The sequence below is a fragment of the Neoarius graeffei genome, chromosome 19, assembly GCF_027579695.1.
Source record: "Neoarius graeffei isolate fNeoGra1 chromosome 19, fNeoGra1.pri, whole genome shotgun sequence".
Classification (NCBI taxonomy): Eukaryota; Metazoa; Chordata; class Actinopteri; order Siluriformes; family Ariidae; genus Neoarius; species Neoarius graeffei.
The window spans coordinates 44,312,050-44,332,018 of NC_083587.1; the positions used below are offsets into that span (position 1 = coordinate 44,312,050).

Genomic DNA, 19,969 nt, shown 5'->3' on the forward strand with positions numbered 1-19,969 from the left:
GTTTTGAATTTTTTGATGAGGGATATAAACCAAATGATTTCTTTGACTTTAACTGTGGCATGGTTGTTGGTGCCAAATGGGCTGTTCTGCATATTTCACAAATTGCTGATCTGGGATTTTCACACAACACAGTCTCTACAGTTTACACAGAGTGGCGCGAAAAACAAATAACATCCTGTGAGCAGAGGGTCGATAGGCTGAAAAACCTTGTTCATGAGAGAGATCAGACGAGAATGACCAGATTGGTTTGAGCTGACAGGAAGTCAACAGTAACTCAAATAAGCACACTTTACTGTGGTGATCAGAAAAGCATCGTAGAACGAGCATCTCGGACCACCTCACCAAAACTGAAAAGATGAAGACTAGACAAAGACCAGGTGATTTCCCCCCCCTAATCTTCAACTGCTCAACTTCTCTGAGCCTGTGCCCATAATTGCCTCAGATTCCTGTTCTTGTCCAAGAGGCGTGGAAGTCAATGTTGTCCTGCTATTATAGCCCATCCACCTCAAGGTTCCATGTTCTGCACATAATGAGATGCTGTTCTGCTCACTCTGGTTGTAGAAAGTGATTGGTTCAAGCTGCCAGGAAATACTCACATCATTTTCCTTACACCTCTCATCAATAAGCTGCTTCCATCCACCAAACTGTCACTTACTCAATGTTTTTTTGTTTTTCACACCATGCTGTGTAAACTCTAGAGACTTGTGTGTGAAAATCCCAGGAAACCAGCAGTTTCTGAAATACTCAAACTTGCCCATTCATCTGGCACCAACAACCATGCCATAGAGATCACACATTTTCCCCCCATTCTGATGTTTGATATGAACATTAAAGGTAGACTGCCTTTCATATTTTTCAAGTGTAGGTCATAAAAAGAATTTTCCCCGACACCCAATTATTTTGTTTAGTGGACCGAAAGCTACTGAATTCAAATCACAGACTTCCAATTTTAGTTTTTTTTTTTTTTTTAAATAGAGCAACTAATGAATTTAGGGCCACATGGCCCTAAATTCTCCGCTATTTTTTCCTGCTTCACCATGACCCAATTCAAGATACTACAGTACGTCATGCATTACGTTGTGGGCTTTCCCCGTTTGCGCAAGGCATTGTGGGATACAAATTTGAAACAGGAAAGAAAAATGGAGGATGTGAATGAAACGTGAAAAACCGACTACAGTAACGGAACATGAGAAGAAAAGACGTTATGTTGCGAAGGAAAGGAAACACAGGACCAAACTAATAAATCAATATCAGCAGTCAGCGAGCACCTCGGTGTGATCAGCTGTTCGTTTAGCGATAGAATGATGGAACTGTCAGTGCACGGTCAAAGTAAACCTGTAGATGGCAGTAATGCAACACTGGATGCCAGCTGCTGTAAAACCCAAAAGAAGGAAAAGAAGAAGGTGGTAGACCTGCGCATGCGCACCGGACTTCCTCTGTCCGCTTGACTGCGTGAAGCGAGCGATTTCATGCACATTATTTGCCCGGGAATCCCCTCAAATTAAATAACTTCCCAGCCACAGTATAGCCTGTTTTTTTTTAAGATATTGCAGAAATAAACATACATCACAATGACCAAATTTCAGAGGGAGCTAAATTTCACCGATTTTATGAAATCGAAAGGCCGTCTAGCTTTAACTGATTGCTCTTGACCTGTATCTGCATGCTTTTATACACTGCGCTGCTGCCACATGATTGAATAACCAGATAAATGCCTAAATGAGCAGAGGTACAGGTGTTTCTATTAAAGTGGACGGTGAGTGTACAGTTCAAGAAAAATCCTAAACCATATTCACAAGCTAATCTTAACATTAACAAATCTTAGCTAAGAATCTGAATCAAGTTAAACAGGAGCCTAAAATTTAAATTAGCATGCAACTTAGCTCAACAAACATATTGTCAGAAATTTCACCTGCGATAAGTGGTTCGGTGAAGTGTCTCAGTGATTCTTAGATCCAAATGTTGCACAACATGTTGAATTAAAAAAAAAAAAAAACTTATCCGACACTAATTTCATCTACTTGCCTAAAAGGCATCTACCTTTTCTACCATAGCTGTGTTTAGCAACAAGTAAATTATTTAAAGGCAATATAAAAATAGACCAAATTACTTTGTATCTCCTGATAAGAAAACAATATATCAACAAGCCCATACCCATCTGGAGTCACTTGTCACTAGGCTAGTGGTGGGGTTGCTTTGAATACTGGGCAGGTTAATGTCAGGCACAGTGGGCAGCGGCGTAGAGGCTGATGATTCATGGGTTGGTGTTTTGACATCCAGCAGGCCTGCAGCCCTTTTCCTTTGGGCAGCAATTTGAGACAGTACGTTGTCAGATGCACTGCCACCTGAGGAGAGAGTTGATTGAGACAAAACGGGTACGACGATTAAGAAAAGCTCCCTGAAACAAGCACCCAGAGCAAGGGTTTCATCTTTGCAGCATAAATATATCATTCTTGTGTTAACCCTGATGCAAAACAAGATGCATTATATGTCAAACATGGTAAATCGAGTCCAAACAGAGCTTTTTCCTACAAAACCTAGGAAAATTTATTAATTAGAAAGCTTTTCTCTTAGTAAATTGAAATGATGTACTGTAACGTTTCATCAAAATGCAATTTCCTGGAAAATGGGGGGGGGGCTTAACTAAATTTAGGTAACAGGCTAACATTAATTATTCTATCCACATTCACCGGATAGGAGCAATCGCGTGCGCTGATCGTGTACTCCACTACTAGGCTATCAGCTCATATACTGTGAGTAGAGAAAAACAAAATGGCAGAGCGTGTTGCTGAACCAACCGAGGACGAAATAAAAACTTTACTCGAAAACAACCCCCCCAAAAAAAGCAACAAAACATGGAATGAAAGTATTTGAAGGTAAGAACATATCTTTTTTTTATTTTTCAAGAATTATTATTATTATAGCATTTTTCACAAATCACTACCATCATTTCACCAGTTTGTTAACATTCTAAGTAGAAATGATTTTGTCGGACGTTTTGTATAAAGTTATTAGTTATCGAATTTGCAAAAAATAAAAATGCTCCTGTGGCAGCGGGGGCATGGTCAAGCGCCGGTCTGTGACAGGAGGGCGGAGTCAGGGAAGGTAAGTGGCAGAATCACTACACCTGACATCAATTAACCTGTGTTTGTGTGTGTCTTCCCAGTGACCGCGCCCTACTTAAGGAGGGAGAACGAGGGCAGAGGAGCCCAGCCCGAACTAGACGCCGGTTGCGTGTGTGTGTATGGTTGTCTAGGAAATTGTCCACTGAAAAGTGTGGCAATAAAGCCTATTTGCAAACCTGATCTCTATCCTGCCATCCTCTGTGCTCCACCCACTCATATAGAATCGCTACAGTGGTGCCGAAACCCAGGACATAGTGGAGCACAGCAGCCGATCAGCCCCATGGAGTCCTCCCCGTTCGCCGACCTGGTCCACGCTCTCGCCACGGCCCAGCAAAGCCAGCACCAGGCACTAGTCACCCTCCGCAAGGAACAAGAGCGGCGCTTCGAGGCCCTGGTGCTGGCCCAGCAAGAAGATCGGGAGGCGTTCCGGCACCTCCTCGCGTCGGCGGGGTCCACCAGCGCTCCCACCGCGGGCCCATCCCCCTTCACCTTAACCAAGATGGGTCCGCAGGACGACCCCGAGGCTTTTATCACGCTCTTCGAGCAAGTCGCAGAGGCCTCGGGGTGGCCGATGGAGCAGCACGCGGCGCGCCTCCTCCCCCTGCTAACGGGAGAGGCGCAGCAGGCCGCGCTACAGCTCCCCGCTGACCGCCGGCTGGCCTACGCGGACCTCCGCCGGGCCATCCTCCAGCGCATGGGGTGCACCCCGGAGCAGCAGCGCCAGCGCTTCCGCGCCTTGCGCTTGGAGGAAGTTGGCCGGCCGTTCGCATTCGGCCAGCAGCTCCGGGACGCCTGCTGGCAGTGGTTGAGGGCCGACAACCGCAACGCCAAGGGGATCATCGACCAGGTGGTGCTGGAGCAATTCATCGCTCACTTGCCAGTAGGAACCGCGGAGGGGGTCCAGTGCCACCGCCCGGCGTCGCTGGATCAGGCAGTCGAACTGGCGGAGGACCATTTGGCGGCTGTTCCGGCAGCAGGACAGCAGACAGCGTCTTCTCTTCTCTCCTCTTCTCTCTCTCTCTCTCTCCCCCTCCTCCTGTGTCCCATCCTCGCCCCATTCCCCCACCGCGGAGGCGGGGGCCGGCACCACCCCAGCCGGCCCGCCGCACCCGCGGTGCCCTCCCGTTTCTCCCTTCTGTGTCTGTCTCTCCCCCCCCCCTCAGGTGAGTGAGTTGGCGCTCACGGTTTGCTGGCGCTGCGGGGAGCCGGGCCACCTTCAACAGCAGTGCACGGCGATGGAGGTGGGCGCGGTGGTTCGGCTCCCCGACGCGCCAGAGGCCGCCCTCGATCGGGCCGGAGCGTATCGCATACCGGGGAGTATTCAAGGGGATACATATCAGGCGTTGGTGGATTCTGGTTGTAATCAGACCTCAATTCACCAAAGCCTGGTGCAAAACGAGGCATTGGGGGGAGCACAGGGGGTTAAGGTGTTGTGTGTGCACGGGACATTCACAGCTACCCTTTGGTGTCGGTCCACATTTTTTTCCGAGGGGAAAAAGTTATAGTGAAGGCGGCGGTTAATCCTCGCCTTACCCACTCTTTAATTTTGGGGACTGATTGGCCGGGATTTCGGGATTTAATGACACACTTAGTAAAGAGTGGGTCCTGCCATTTAACAGGGGGAGGTCCTGGTGTCGCTTTGGCGGGAGCAGCTGTCACAGAGCCGTCTACGTCACCTCCGCATCAGAGTGAGGAGCCGCAGGCCCCTCCTCTCTCTGTTGGGGAATCCCTCGCAGATTTCCCATTAGAGCAGTCGCGAGACGAGACTCTGCGGCATGCGTTTGACCAAGTGAGAGTAATCAATGGTCAAATGCTCCAGCCAAACGCCACCCCGTCCTTCCCCTACTTCGCGATTATGAAGGATAGGTTATACCGAGTGACGCAGGACACTCAAACTAAAGAGTGAGTCACGCAACTTTTAATTCCGAAGAGCCGCCGGGAATTGGTATTCCAGGCGGCTCACTTTAATCCCATAGCTGGACACTTAGGGCAGGATAAGACACTAGCCCGAATAATGGCCCGATTCTATTGGCCGGGGATTAGCGGCGATGTTCGTAGGTGGTGTACGGCGTGCTGCGAATGCCAGTTAGTAAATCCAGCGGCCATTCCAAAAGCGCCTTTGCGCCCCCTACCATTAATCGAGACCCCGTTTGAAAGAATTGGGATGGATCTCATCGGGCCGTTAGATCGGTCAGCACGAGGGTACCACTATATATTAGTTCTGGTGGACTATGCAACACGATACCCGGAAGCAGTGCCCCTGCGCAATATCTCAGCACGCAGTATTGCGGAGGCGCTCTTCCGCGTCATCTCCCGAGTTGGAATCCCGAAAGAGATTCTGACTGATCAAGGCACCACGTTTATGTCACGGACACTACGCGAACTGTATGGGTTACTGGGAATTAAGCTGATCCGCACCAGTGTGTATCACCCACAAACAGACGGTTTAGTGGAACAGTTCAATCGCACGCTCAAGAATATCATTAAAAAATTCGTAAGTGAGGACGCACGTAATTGGGATAAGTGGCTTGAGCCCTTGTTGTTTTCAGTGCGAGAGGTCCCCCAAGCCTCCACGGGGTTCTCCCTGTTTGAATTATTATATGGGCGTAAGCCGCGCGGCATTCTAGACGTGCTGCAGGAAAATTGGGAGGAGGGACCTTCACAAAGTAAAAGCGAAATTCAATACGTTATGGACTTGCGCGCAAAACTCCACACGCTCACCCACCTAACCCAGGAGAATTTGCGGCAGGCCCAAGAATGGCAAGCCCGCCTGTATAACAAGGGTGCGTGCCTTAGGGAGTTCACACCGGGAGATAAGGTACTCGTACTGTTGCCCACATCGAGCTCCAAATTGATCGCCAAGTGGCAAGGACCCTTTGAGGTCACACGGCGAGTCAGGGACGTCGACTACGAGGTGAGGCGAACGGACAGGGGTGGCATCATGTACCTCTCCGGTCCCCTGTGGAGACCACCTCTCCCCGACCCAACTCACAGAGGTCGCCCAGTTGCAGACTGAGTTTTCGGACGTGTTCTCGCCCCTGCCCGGTCACACCGACCTCATAGAGCACCACACTGAGACACCCCCGGGGTGGTAGTGCGTAGCCGCCCTTACAGGCTACCTGAACACACAAAAAAAAAAAGTGGTTCAGGAAGAACTCGAGGCCATGCTCGAAATGGGCATCGTCGAGGAGTCCCACAGTGACTGGAGCAGCCCGGTGGTCTTGGTACCCAAGGCCGATGGGTCGGTCCGGTTCTGTGTGGACTATAGGAAAGTGTCTAAATTCGACGCGTACCCAATGCCTCGTATTGATGAGTTGCTCGATCGACTCGGCACTGCTCGCTTTTATTCGACACTGGATTTGACGAAGGGATATTGGCAGATCCCCTTGACTCCACTATCCCGAGAGAAAACAGCCTTTTCCACACCGTTTGGTTTACACCAATTCGTCACACTTCCGTTTGGGCTGTTTGGGGTGCCCGCTACGTTTCAGCGGCTGATGGACAGGGTCCTCCGCCCCCACGCCACCTATGCGGCTGCCTACCTCGACGACATCATCGTCTATAGTAATGACTGGCCGAGGCACCTTGAACACCTAAGGGCCGTCCTTAGGTCGCTGAGGCGAGCGGGTCTCATAGCCAACCTGAAGAAGTGTGCGATTGGGCGGGTGGAAGTACGGTATCTGGGCTTCCACTTGGGCAACGGGCAGGTGCGTCCCCAAATTAACAAGACCGCAGCAATTGCGGCCTGCCCGAAGCCCAAGACCAAAAAGGGGGTGAGACAGTTCCTGGGGCTGGCTGGCTATTATCGTAGGTTTATACCTAATTATTCGGACGTCACCAGCCCACTGACTGATCTCACTAAAAAGGGGGCACCAGATCCGGTCCAGTGGACGGAGCAATGCCAGCGGGCTTTTTCGGAGGTAAAGGCTGCACTGTGTGGGGGGCCACTTTTACACTCCCCTGACTTTTCTCTCCCCTTTATGTTGCAGACCGATGCGTCGGACAGAGGGCTGGGGGCGGTTTTGTCCCAGGAGGTGGAGGGGGAGGACCGCCCCGTCCTGTACATCAGCAGGAAGCTGTCAGTGCGTGAGGGGCGCTACAGCACCATAGAGAAAGAGTGTCTGGCCATCAAGTGGGCAGTCCTCGCCCTCCGGTACTACCTGCTGGGGCGCCCTTTCATCCTCTGTTCGGACCACGCGCCCCTCCAGTGGCTCCACCGCATGAAGGATGCCAACGCGCGGATCACCTGTTGGTATCTGGCACTCCAACCCTTTAATTTCAAGGTGGTCCACAGGCCGGGGGCGCAGATGGTCGTGGCGGACTTCCTCTCCCGTCGGGGGGGGGGGGGGGGGGGGGGGGGGGGGGTCGGCTGCAGGTGGTGGGGGTATGTGGCAGCGGGGGCGTGGTCAAGCGCCGGTCTGTGACAGGAGGGCGGAGTCAGGGAAGGTAAGTGGCAGAATCACTACACCTGACATCAATTAACCTGTGTTTGTGTGTGTCTTCCCAGTGACCGCGCCCTACTTAAGGAGGGAGAGCGAGAGCAGAGGAGCCCAGCCCGAACTAGACGCCGGTTGCGTGTGTGTGTATGGTTGTCTAGGAAATTGTTCACTGAAAAGTGTGGCAATAAAGCCTATTTGCAAACCTGATCTCTGTCCTGCCGTCCTCTGTGCTCCACCCACTCATATAGAATCGCTACAGCTCCGTTTCTCAAAATCCAGTGAATGTGGATAGAATAAAACAAACAATTATCCCACTCAATCTTGTCGTACGTGGCTTATGGCCAACTCGGTGCTACGCGTCTCGCTGGCTATCAGCTCATGTACGACTTGATTTCGTGGAATAACTGTTGAACATTTTTTTCTTTAACTTTGCGACATTAAAAGGTGCAATGTGTACGAATTGGCCACCTGGCAAATTCATGCTCCACATTCCAAACAAATAGGGCAAAATATAATCGCCAGAAAATTGGGGTGTCCACCCCATCATAAGAAACAAGGAAATGCACATTTTTTTCTTTTGATTACGTTCATTATGTCTTATATTAAATATAGTTAGTTTTTGTTTTTTTCTTTTTTATCAGACATCTAATTTTTGGGTTTGTTTACCTGACATGTTTCGACGTACAACTTCCGTCTTCCTCAGAGTGTCACCGGATGTTATTGGTGACGCATCTTTTATCAGCTGCTGTTTCTGAAGGCGTGGCCTTCCTGTCTGGTTTGACAGGTCGGTCACGCCTTATACTGTCTGTTCGTCCCCTGCAAGATGTCACTCCAGGTATGGGAGAGCATGTATGCTCCCTCATCCCGGTTGATGGTCCTCGGGCTTCGCTTACGGATCTCCATGGCCTCCCTGATCCAGCGCTGATGTTTGTTATCTTCTGTGCGGATGACTCTGGCATTCCCCCAGTCCATAATGTGATTTTCCCTTTTGCAATGATCTGTTATAGCTGACTTATAATTTTCCTGTTGTGCCTTTTCTTTTATTGTTCGGGTTTGTCTTGTAGCTGTCTCCTTTTCGCACTCTTTCTTATGTTCATTTTTTCTTGTGTTGAAACTCCTTCCTGTCTCCCCAATATAAGTTTTATTGCATAATTGACATGGAATCTCATATATGGTGTTGCATCTGTTGTCCGGATGTATTCTGTCTTTGGGATGAACCAGGATCTGACGGAGTGTTGTGTGTGGTTTGACAGGTGTGTTAATGTTGTGTTTCCTCATTACTCTTTGAATGCGTTCAGTTATTCCCCTGATGTATGGTAATGTAACTACTCCCCTGTGTTCTTGTTTGTTAGTTTGTTTTTTCTCTTTCTTCTGTGTTTTGTTGTTCTTAACCTGTTCCTGTCAAACCACACACAACACTCCGTCAGATCCTGGTTCATCCCAAAGACAGAATACATCCGGACAACAGATGCAACACCATATATGAGATTCCATGTCAATTATGCAATAAAACTTATATTGGGGAGACAGGAAGGAGTTTCAACACAAGAAAAAATGAACATAAGAAAGAGTGCGAAAAGGAGACAGCTACAAGACAAACCCGAACAATAAAAGAAAAGGCATAACAGGAAAATTATAAGTCAGCTATAACAGATCATTGCAAAAGGGAAAATCACATTATGGACTGGGGGAATGCCAGAGTCATCCGCACAGAAGATAACAAACATCAGCGCTGGATCAGGGAGGCCATGGAGATCCGTAAGCGAAGCCCGAGGACCATCAACCGGGATGAGGGAGCATACATGCTCTCCCATACCTGGAGTGACATCTTGCAGGGGACGAACAGACAGTATAAGGCGTGACCGACCTGTCAAACCAGACAGGAAGGCCACGCCTTCAGAAACAGCAGCTGATAAAAGGTGCGTCACCAATAACATCCGGTGATACTCTGAGGAAGACGGAAGTTGTACGTCGAAACATGTCAGGTAAACAAACCCAAAAATTAGATGTCTGATAAAAAAGAAAAAAACAAAAACTAACTATAAGGAAATGCACAGTCCCCCTCCCCCCCAAACGCACCACCACCAATAAAGCTATTTTTAGGTGCACTGGGTTCAGTACACTCACTTTATCGTCATCAGCTATTAAAAAAAGGCAACTACTAACTAATAGCAGGGTAAGAATAGGCAAAATTCAACCAAACTGCTGAAACTCAGAGCTGATCAAGATAACACTGCTATCTTGTAATCTTCATGTGTGGCATTAGCCTATAATTTACATTATAGCTTGCTTTGCTCAGTTTTTAGCAAGAAAAGAGCCACAACAACTTGCACATCAGCAGTGCATGACACTGCTATGCCTTGCAAAACGGCAGATATGTAACCAAACCCGACAGATGCAGATTGCATCCAAATTCACATCCCATCTTCTTGGTTGAATTGCTCATGAAATGTTCATCACAGCAAGGTGTATTTCCAACGATGCCAGTCTATACTTGTCTATGCGATGAAGGGTTGGTGAAAATAATTATTTTGAATTACAATTATGTTACGTCTCCATAATCTCCACACCCATTACTCTTGTTTGAATTACTCAGGAACTCATCACTACATAGATAAGAAACATATCACAAGAAGACAGAGGGAAGCCATGGCCTAATGGTTAGAGAAGCAGCTTTGGGACCACAAGGTTGCTGGTTTGATTCGCTGGACCAGCAGGAATGGCTGAAGTGCCCTTGAACAAGGCACATAACCCCCAACTGCTCCCCGGGATGCTCTGGGCATGTTGTACATCGCTCTGGATAAGAGCGTCTGCTAAATGCCATTCATGTAATTAATGTATATCAAACTTCTGTAAAGTAATATCTTTACCGTTTTCACATTCATGATTCTTGGTTGGATTACAGGTGTTTCTATGAATTGCAGCGACACATCTTTTCCTTAGCTTCCTGTTGTCTGTAAAAGATAGCGGTGATTTCTTGTTGCATCTATTTGTACATTCAATCGCAAAACAGCTCTTTCCCATTTTAGATGTTTTTTGTGCGTTTTCACGACTGAAAGGTAACACTGCCACTCAGTGGATCTAACCACACGGTGTCTTCTGCATACAGTGACGTCACGTGCGCAACTTATTTTCGTCTCATTCTGGACTGAGGGCATCCTGGACGCTGTAGTAACTCACTATCACCTCTTGACGTACAAAGTGATATTAGGAGACGGACTGTGCATCCAGTCTCGGGGCTAACTTAACAAGCTAACTTGTTAAGCTAACTTAAGCTAGCATGCTAACTTCAGGAGATATCTTTGCAACACTATCCTTGACTTGCAAGTGACGTCAAATCAAAATAGAAACCCGGATGTCAGCCATGTTGGTGAATATACAAATGCGGGGTCAAGCGACATTCCATACAAAACAGTCACGCGTGCGCAACTCTCTTTGTTTTTCCACTGCTTTAAGCATTTTGTTTTATCTATGTCATATCTTTGTGCTGTATATGGTTGTGGTCACAACAGTACTCGTGATCGTGGCACATTCTGATTTTTTAGGATTTTGTCCATGATTCGGAAAGAGGGCGAGGAAACCCTGAGGCTTAGTACAGAGAGGAGACGATCACGGCTGAACAACATCAGCAGGGCTGATCTAACAGAGGCTAAAACCAAAACAGTTCTTGTTTGCAGTAATCATTTTATCTCCGGTGAGATTCAAAAGCTTTCTCAATAATATCACAGAAGAATTTTATTTCATGTTGCTAGATTTTGCTATAAAATGAGCGACCTCTTGTCGTAGTTCACTCAGTCGTTGTTATAATTTTAACATGTGAATTATCATTTCGCTTCTAGGAGCGCCAGCAAAATTATACGATAGAAACAATCCAGACTGGGCACCCACTCAGAAAATGGCTATGTTTTATCCAAGGTCAGACTTGATTCTTTGGCAGCCAAACCAGTTAGAACGCAGTATCTGGGTACTCAATGGTTGGTAGAAGCGTCTTATCTTCAGAAAAGTCTGACTTTTTCAATAATATGGATCAAAACCACACATATCTATCTTCTCTTTGTATCGAATCTTCACTCGACTGTTCAAATCGTGGTAATACTGAGAAAATTCAGCATTGTTTACAGGACACGCTTTCAGCAGCTGCCATCCTAGTTGTTTTGTACAGTATATCCACCATCATGGTGGACACTCATGACGGAGCACATTTTGATCATGTGGTTGCAAGTCATCTATACAGAGACACCTTTGACATAACATCAGAGCTGTTATTTCTTCACATTGTGTTGAGAATTCTGGTCTATTATTTCAATGTTTTAAATGTAAATTCTTACAAACTTTTACAGATAGCACCTTTAAAATTACAATCTCCACATTCCACTTTTAAACTGGACATTTGATTTTTAAAAGGCTGCATACCTTTATATGTCATAAAGTGGTGCTTGAAAGTTTGTGAACCCTTTAGAATTTTCTATATTTCTGCATAAATATGACCTAAAACATCATCAGATTTTCACACAAGTCCTAAAAGTAGATAAAGAGAACCCAGTTAAACAAATGAGACAAAAATATTATACTTGGTCATTTATTTATTGAGGAAAATGATCCAATATTACATATCTGTGAGTGGCAAAAGTATGTGAACCTCTAGGATTAGCAGTTAATTTGAAGGCGAAATTAGAGTCAGGTGTTTTCAATCAGTGGGATGACAATCAGGTGTGAGTGGGCACCCTGTTTTATTTAAAGAACAGGGATCTATCAAAGTCTGATCTTCACAATATGTTTGTGGAAGTGTATCATGGCACGAACAAAGGAGGTTTCTGAGGACTTCAGAAAAAGTGTTGTTGATGCTCATCAGGCTGGAAAAGGTTAAAAAACCATCTCTAAAGAGTTTGGACTCCACCAATCCACAGTCAGACAGATTGTATACAAATGGAGGAAATTCAAGACATTTGTTACCCTCCCCAGGAGTGGTCAACCAACAAAAATCACTCCAAGAGCAAGGCGTGTAATAGTCGGCGAGGTCACAAAGGACCCCAGGGTAACTTCTAAGCAACTGAAGACCTCTCTCACATTGGTTAATGTTCATGAGTCCACCATCAGGAGAATACTGAACAACAATGGTGTACATGTCAGGGTTGCAAGGAGAAAGCCACTGCTCTCCAAAAAGAACATTGCTGCTCGTCTGCAGTTTGCTAAAGATCACGTAGACAAGCCAGAAGACTATTGGAAAAAATGTTTTGTGGACGGATGAGACCAAAATAGAACTTTTTGGTTTAAAAGAGAAGCGTTATGTTTGGAGAAAGAAAAACACTGCATTCCAGCATAAGAACCTTATCCCATCTGTGAAACATGGTAGTATCATGGTTTGGGCCTGTTTTGCTGCATCTGGGCCAGGACGGCTTGCCATCATTGATGGAACAATGAATTCTGAATTATACCAGTGAATTCGAAAGGAAAAGGTCAGGACATCTGTCCATGAACTGAATCTCAAGAGAAGGTGGGTCATGCAGCAAGACAACAACCCTAAGCACACAAGTTGTTCTACCAAAGAATGGTTAAAGAAGAATAAAGTTCATGTTTTGGAATGGCCAAGTTAAAGTCCTGACCTTAATCCAATCGAAATGTTGTGGAAGGACCTGAAGCGAGCAGTTCATGTGAGGAAACCCACCAACATCCCAGAGTTGAAGCTGTTCTGTATGGAGGAATGGGCTAAAATTCCTCCAAGCCGGTGTGCAGGACTGATCAACAGTTACCGGAAACGTTTAGTTGCAGTTATTGCTGCACAAGGGGGTCACACCAGATACTGAAAGCAAAGGTTCACATACTTTTGCCACTCACAGATTTGCAATATTGGATCATTTTCCTCAATAAATAAATGACCAAGTATAATATTTTTGTCTCATTTGTTTAACTGGGTTCTCTTTATCTACGTTTAGGACTTGTGTGAAAATCTGATGATGTTTTAGGTCATATTTATGCAAAAATATAGAAAATTCTAAAGGGTTCACAAACTTTCAAGCACCATTGTATGTACTTCTTAAGAGACTAATTTTGTTTATATTTAGCTTTTCATCATCATATTAATAACTTGGGAGCAGTTTTATACATGTGAACAATTCCATTCTTAAAACACAGCTTATAACGTGATCCGATATACTTAGGCTAAATCCCAAATGGCCTCCTACTCATTATTTCCATTCACTACTTGAGGTACATCAGTGATGCTGTACAACATACACTTTATCCAATTGGAAGCCATTTGGAATTCAGCCACCAGAAGATGCAAGTCAGATAATGCCCATTGGGAATTAAACAAGCAATCTAATATTACTTTAAATTGTACATCATTTACAGACTTTCGAATGTAGACTTGTGCACAAAAAAACATGCGGCGAGCACCTGAGCACCTGTCTGGGCCTGTGCTTACTTCTACCACATAACATAGCATTAGTACATTAGCCATGCAGCACAGAGGACATGCAGGCAGTACCAATTTGCACAGCGGATGTATTCGAACCAGGTGTGGCACTGTGGTGTGCATATTCAAAAACTACCTACAGTTCTGTGAAATCAGAACTCATAGAGATATGCATGGTGACATTATGTGGCCAGGGCAAAGCACGACTCTGGTTCAAAAATCTGCTCATGCAAAACAGAAAATAGTCACGGGTGTCAAGCACCTCTGTGGCGGAGAGGATGCACCGTGGTTGTCTGTCATTGGTTCGAAAGTTAACACACAAAAAAAAACACGGAGCCTCAAAATCTTCGCAGCACTTTCAAACATATGTGTTTTTAATACACTACGAGCATTTCTACGACTACTACTACTACTACTACTAATAATAATAATAATCTCATCTCATTATCTCTAGCCGCTTTATCCTGTTCTACAGGGTCGCAGGCAAGCTGGAGCCTATCCCAGCTGACTACGGGCGAAAGGCGGGGTACACCCTGGACAAGTCTCCAGGTCATCACAGGGCTGACATATAGACACAGACAACCATTCACACTCACATTCACACCTACGGTCAATTTAGAGTCACCAGTTAACCTAACCTGCATGTCTTTGGACTGTGGGGGAAACCGGAGCACCCAGAGGAAACCCACGCAGACACGGGGAGAACATGCAATCTCCGCACAGAAAGGCCCTCGCCGGCCACGGGGCTCAAACCCGGACCTTCTTGCTGTGAGGCGACAGCGCCAACCACTACACCACCGTGCCGCTGGGGGAAAGGCTAATTTATGCAATTTAATTTCTGACTACAAGGTAGCACATTATGCATGCAGATCCCAACCTTCATTACACTGTTGGCTGTAATCAATAAAAGCAAAACCTAGCAAAAGATTTCTTTTTATATTTAAGTTATTCCGGGGCGGCATGGTGGTGTAGTGGTTAGCGCTGTCGCCTCACAGCAAGAAGGTCCGGGTTTGAGCCCCGTGGCCGGCGAAGGCCTTTCTGTGCGGAGTTTGCATGTTCTCCCCGTGTCCGCGTGGGTTTCCTCCGGGTGCTCCGGTTTCCCCCACAGTCCAAAGACATGCAGGTTAGGTTAACTGGTGACTCTAAATTGACCGTAGGTGTGAATGTGAGTGTGAATGGTTGTCTGTGTCTATGTGTCAGCCCTGTGATGACCTGGCGACTTGTCCAGGGTGTACCCCGCCTTTCACCCGTAGTCAGCTGGGATAGGCTCCAGCTTGCCTGCGACCCTGTAGAACAGGATAAAGCGGCTAGAGATAATGAGATGAGATGAGATTTAAGTTATTCCATGAAATCGAGTCGCACATGAGCTGATAGCCGATGAGTCACGTAGCACAGAGTTGGCTATAAACCACGTACGACGAGATTGAGTGGAATAACTGTTTTATTCTATCCACATTCACTGGATTTTGAGAAACAGATTTTTATTTTTTGCAAATTTGATAAATAAAAACTAAATACAAAACGTCTGACAAAATAACTTCCGCTTAGAACGTAAACAAACTGGCGAAACGGCAGTAGCAATTTGTGAAAAATGCTATAATAATAATAATTCTTGAAAAAAAAAAAGAAGTTCTTACCATCAAATACTTTTATTCCATATTTTGGTGCTTTTTTTTTGGGGGGGGGGGGGGGGTTTGTTTTCAAGCAGAGTTTTTATTTCGTCCTCGGTTGGTTCAGCAACACACTCCGCCATTTTGTTTTTCTCTACTCACAGTATATGAGCTGATAGCCTAGTAGTAGAGTAGCCAATCAGAGCACGCGATTGCTCATATCCAGTGAATGTGCACAGAACAACAATGATTATACTGGTTGTTTGGGTGTACCTGAACGGTTATGTAAGTCTGATGTATGACGGTTGACTCCTCCTACTCCGTTGGATCCTCCTGATGAGTGAGGTGAGTTATAGTTGCCAGAGTTGGAGGGGGAGGAGGATGGGACCTTACTGATACTGGGAAACTTCATGGATCTGCTCACTACCCGACTTATGGATGTCTGAAACGTCAGCAGCAAGCAGGTACAGGTGATCAGGAAAAAAACACACACAACTTCGGCACCAATATTACTGCACCCCTTTTGTATGAATCTCTGCTCCTTACTGACTGCTACTATTTACGTTTTAGAACACTTAACTGAAATGTGTTCTTCTTCATGGTCCATGGATTCTATAGTCTAAATGAACAACAACAATCTCATCTCATCATCTCTAGTCGCTTTATCCTGTTCTACAGGGTCGCAGGCAAGCTGGAGCCTATCCCAGCTGACTACGGGCAAAAGGCGGGGTACACCCTGGACAAGTCGCCAGGTCATCACAGGGCTGACACATAGACACAGACAACCATTCACACTCACACCTACGGTCAATTTAGAGTCACCAGTTAACCTAACCTGCATGTCTTTGGACTGTGGGGGAAACTAGAGCACCCGGAGGAAACCCACGCAGACACGGGGGGGAACATGCAAACTCCACACAGAAAGGCCCTCGCCGGCCACGGGGCTCGAACCCGGACCTTCTTGCTGTGAGGCGACAGCGCTAACCACTACACCACCGTGCTGCCCCAACAACAACAATTTATTTATTTATTTTTGAGTTTGCTTATTCTCCCCGTGTCTGCATGGGTTTCCTCCGGGTGCTCTGGTTTCCCCCCACAGTCCAAAGACATGCAGTTAGGTTAACTGGTACTCTTAATTGCCCATAGGTGTGAATATCTGAGCACGAGTAGTATGGTGGCTGCCAGCGGCACCTTTGTATGCCTTCGACTCAGCCATGTTGAGCTGTGTCCTTCATAACTCAGCTATAAGAAAGGATGATTCCAGCGCTATTGAACTCACGGAAATGGCGCTATAGAAGTCCATTATCAGTTATCAGTAACCAGGCTTGTAGTACTCAAGTCCAGGACTTGGAGTCGAGACTGACTCGTGCCCTAATTTTAAGGACTCATGACTCGACTTGGACTTGAGCACTGATGACTCGGACTCGTGCATTAAATGCATTCGGACTCATAAATCGGAGATGAGGACTCGGATTTTTTCTTTATTTTTTTGTAATATGCCATAATAATTTGGCACAAGATATTTACATCTACATTAATTTTGTACTAATTTTGTCCAGAAGTGTGCGCCTTGGCGCGTGCGCTATCCCGAGTGCGTCCGAGAGTCTCTCTGATGCATTTTGTACATATCTATTTGTACTAATTTCATGCAAGAGTGTCACACCTGAGTGCCTTGGTGCGTGTATCAGAGAGACTCTCAGGCGCGCTCCGGACAGCACGCACGCCAAGCGGACTCTTGCGCACACCGTAAACGACTCGCACCTGCACAGGATTAAGGTGCAATCAGCATACCTATATAAAAATATGAAAACACATTTACTTTGCGAAGTATTGAGTTGCATTGCTGACACATTACCGAGCCTTATTTGGTTTCCTGATCCCTGATTTCCTGTTTCTCGTCTTTGATTCTGCCGTCTACAATAGCCTTTTTGTGCCTCGCTCGAACTGTTTGTGCCTGTTTCACCATTTTACGATTTTGCCTGCCATTCTGGATTATTTACCTGTCTTCACTTGTATTAATAAACACACCTTCTACTCTCCCAACCATCTCTGACAGAATACTTCGCACTCCCTGACAAAGAGAACACACATTCACCTGTTCATACGTCATGTTCAGGAACAAACTAATGTTAATGGAGCTAAAACAGCCACCGCCAAATGGCACGGTTGGAATCTTGTTCTCGGACTCGACTCGGATCAATAGCGGATTCTAATCGACTTGGACTTGAACACTGGGGACTTGAGACTGGACTCGGACTTGAGGTTTAGTGACCCGACTACAACCCTGTCAGTAACATCTTAATGTTGAATTCACACCACACAATTTTAGCCCTGATTTCCCTGTTGGAGCCTCATTTTGAGGATTCATTTGCTGTTGTGCGCAGCAGAACCCTGAATCCAGTTCTATCATCCATCTACTTTTGTGGGAGGACAAAGGCAAAATGTAAACACAATATATTATACAAAATCACTTCTATAAGCAATGAATTGCCATGTCATACCTTAAAGATTGTTAGGAATGACAAAAAATACAGGAGAAAAACAGAACAGCTAAATGGCAGAACTAAAGTCAAGTGATATGCACAGTACTGCAATTCTGAGATACTGAAAATGATGCCAGGTGGACACTACATGAATCATACCATAGATAAGGCCATATCAGACACTTACAATATCAGAGTTTCCACTGGTGTTGAAGTTGGCTTTGCTTGGTCTCTGAGGCATAGTCAGACGAGACTGCTCACTTGTCTTGCCTCCCTCTTTCAAAACTCGTGAGCGGTCCGAGTTCCATGGCTCAAAGTTGGATGGAGGCAGAAAGGGTGGGATAACGGCTTTAAGTTTGTCATTGGGTAAGCGAGTCAGTGGTGCGCCATTTCTCAGCTAAACAGAGAGATAATTATAATTTATTGCAAAATAAGGTTTCAAATCCATGAGAGGTTATGAAAATGCTTACCATTGTGGTAATGAGAAAGTCATCTTTGTCACTGCTGTTTCTGCCCAGACCTTCAAAAATCAAAGAATGCCACAACTGATTTATATTCCTCAGGGCTCTACATTAACTTTTGAAACCACTTGTCCTGTCGGGCAAGTTGAAAGGAAATTTACTTGTCCGAATGTGAAGTTGACTTGTCCGAAGAAATATTTGAGAGAAAAAAAAAACTATTTGTAATCCAACAATCTTTATGGCATTTGTTTCCGAATTCACAACATATGCATAATATCTATGAATCAAAAGTAATCAGTACTTGATGTACTGAGGCAAAAGTTAAAAAATATAGTAAAACAGACTGATTGATACCATAATTCACCAATTATTATGCTGAAGTTCAGAAGCAATATATTCCAATAGAGTAGAAATTATGAACATAAAATTTTAAGAACAAAATAACTGTACTATGAGATCCAGAAACACTAACCATTATATATACACAGATCAGTACTCTGCAGTTCAGTAACAAATATCACAAAAAGTAACATTATCATAAAATTTATGACTTGATGAGATATCACTAGTTTGGACAAGAGAAACAAATAACAATGCTACAAATAAAAACAACTGATAACAAAATTGACTGATTAATACTGTAAATCACTGATTATTATACACTGAAATCTAGTTATCAAATGACAAGATAATACATCTTGTTATGAAAACCTCCACACCTCTATTGACTCACAGATGAATGGATACAAATAAAGTTTCTATTCATCTTCATCTATCAACCCTTGAGTTCTGCTCCATCAATCATTAATTTATTTATGAGAAATTGAAAACCAGAAAATTAAAATTTTATATATATATATATATATATATATATATATATTGTTAGGACTAGGACTGTTTTGGCCTCTAGAGGCCGCTGTTATTTCCTTTTCATGTCGTGTTTATTTTGGCCTCTAGAGGCCGCCACTGTTCCTGTGTTTTGTGTTTGTGTTAATTGCCTAATTATCTTCACCTGTGTCCTTAATTAGTTTGTCTATTTATACCCCTGAGTTCAGTCCTCTTGTCACGGAGTCTTTGTGCTGTTATGTTTATCTCCAGTTTCCTTTGTACTGTGTTTTTTGATCTTCTTAGCTTTTGTATTTTTGCACTTTGCTTTTCTTTTGGATTATACTCTTTGGTTTTTTTTTGTCTTTTGTTTTGCCCTGTATATAGTGTATATAGTTTAAATAAACCTTTTGATTCTTTTTCTACTTCCGCCTCACGCCTCTGCATTTGAGTCATCCCCCTGGTGGCCTAGTGGGGGTTTGCTGGATTATCACACCAACGAACCAGGTTCGAATCCCAGCAAAACCCTAACAGAAAGACTCCGTCATGACCGACTCAGCAGAGGCTGCTTCAACTGTCTACCCGGCCAACCTTCAGGGAATTATGGCAGC

At 45.2% G+C, this 19,969-nt stretch overlaps 1 protein-coding gene across 1 annotated transcript in view; it reads right to left on the bottom strand.

Annotated features, from left to right (window-relative positions):
* LOC132867306 (ankyrin repeat and SAM domain-containing protein 6-like) overlaps positions 1-19,969 on the bottom strand; it is an 84,593-nt gene that overhangs the window by 17,454 nt on the left and 47,170 nt on the right. Inside the window, exons 8-11 of the mRNA XM_060900129.1 lie at positions 18,543-18,592; positions 18,260-18,469; positions 15,863-16,031; positions 2,155-2,345 (exon numbers count right to left, since the gene is read on the bottom strand). Coding sequence (XP_060756112.1) covers positions 2,155-2,345; positions 15,863-16,031; positions 18,260-18,469; positions 18,543-18,592 — 620 coding nt within the window. The remainder of the gene's footprint in view (positions 1-2,154; positions 2,346-15,862; positions 16,032-18,259; positions 18,470-18,542; positions 18,593-19,969) is intronic.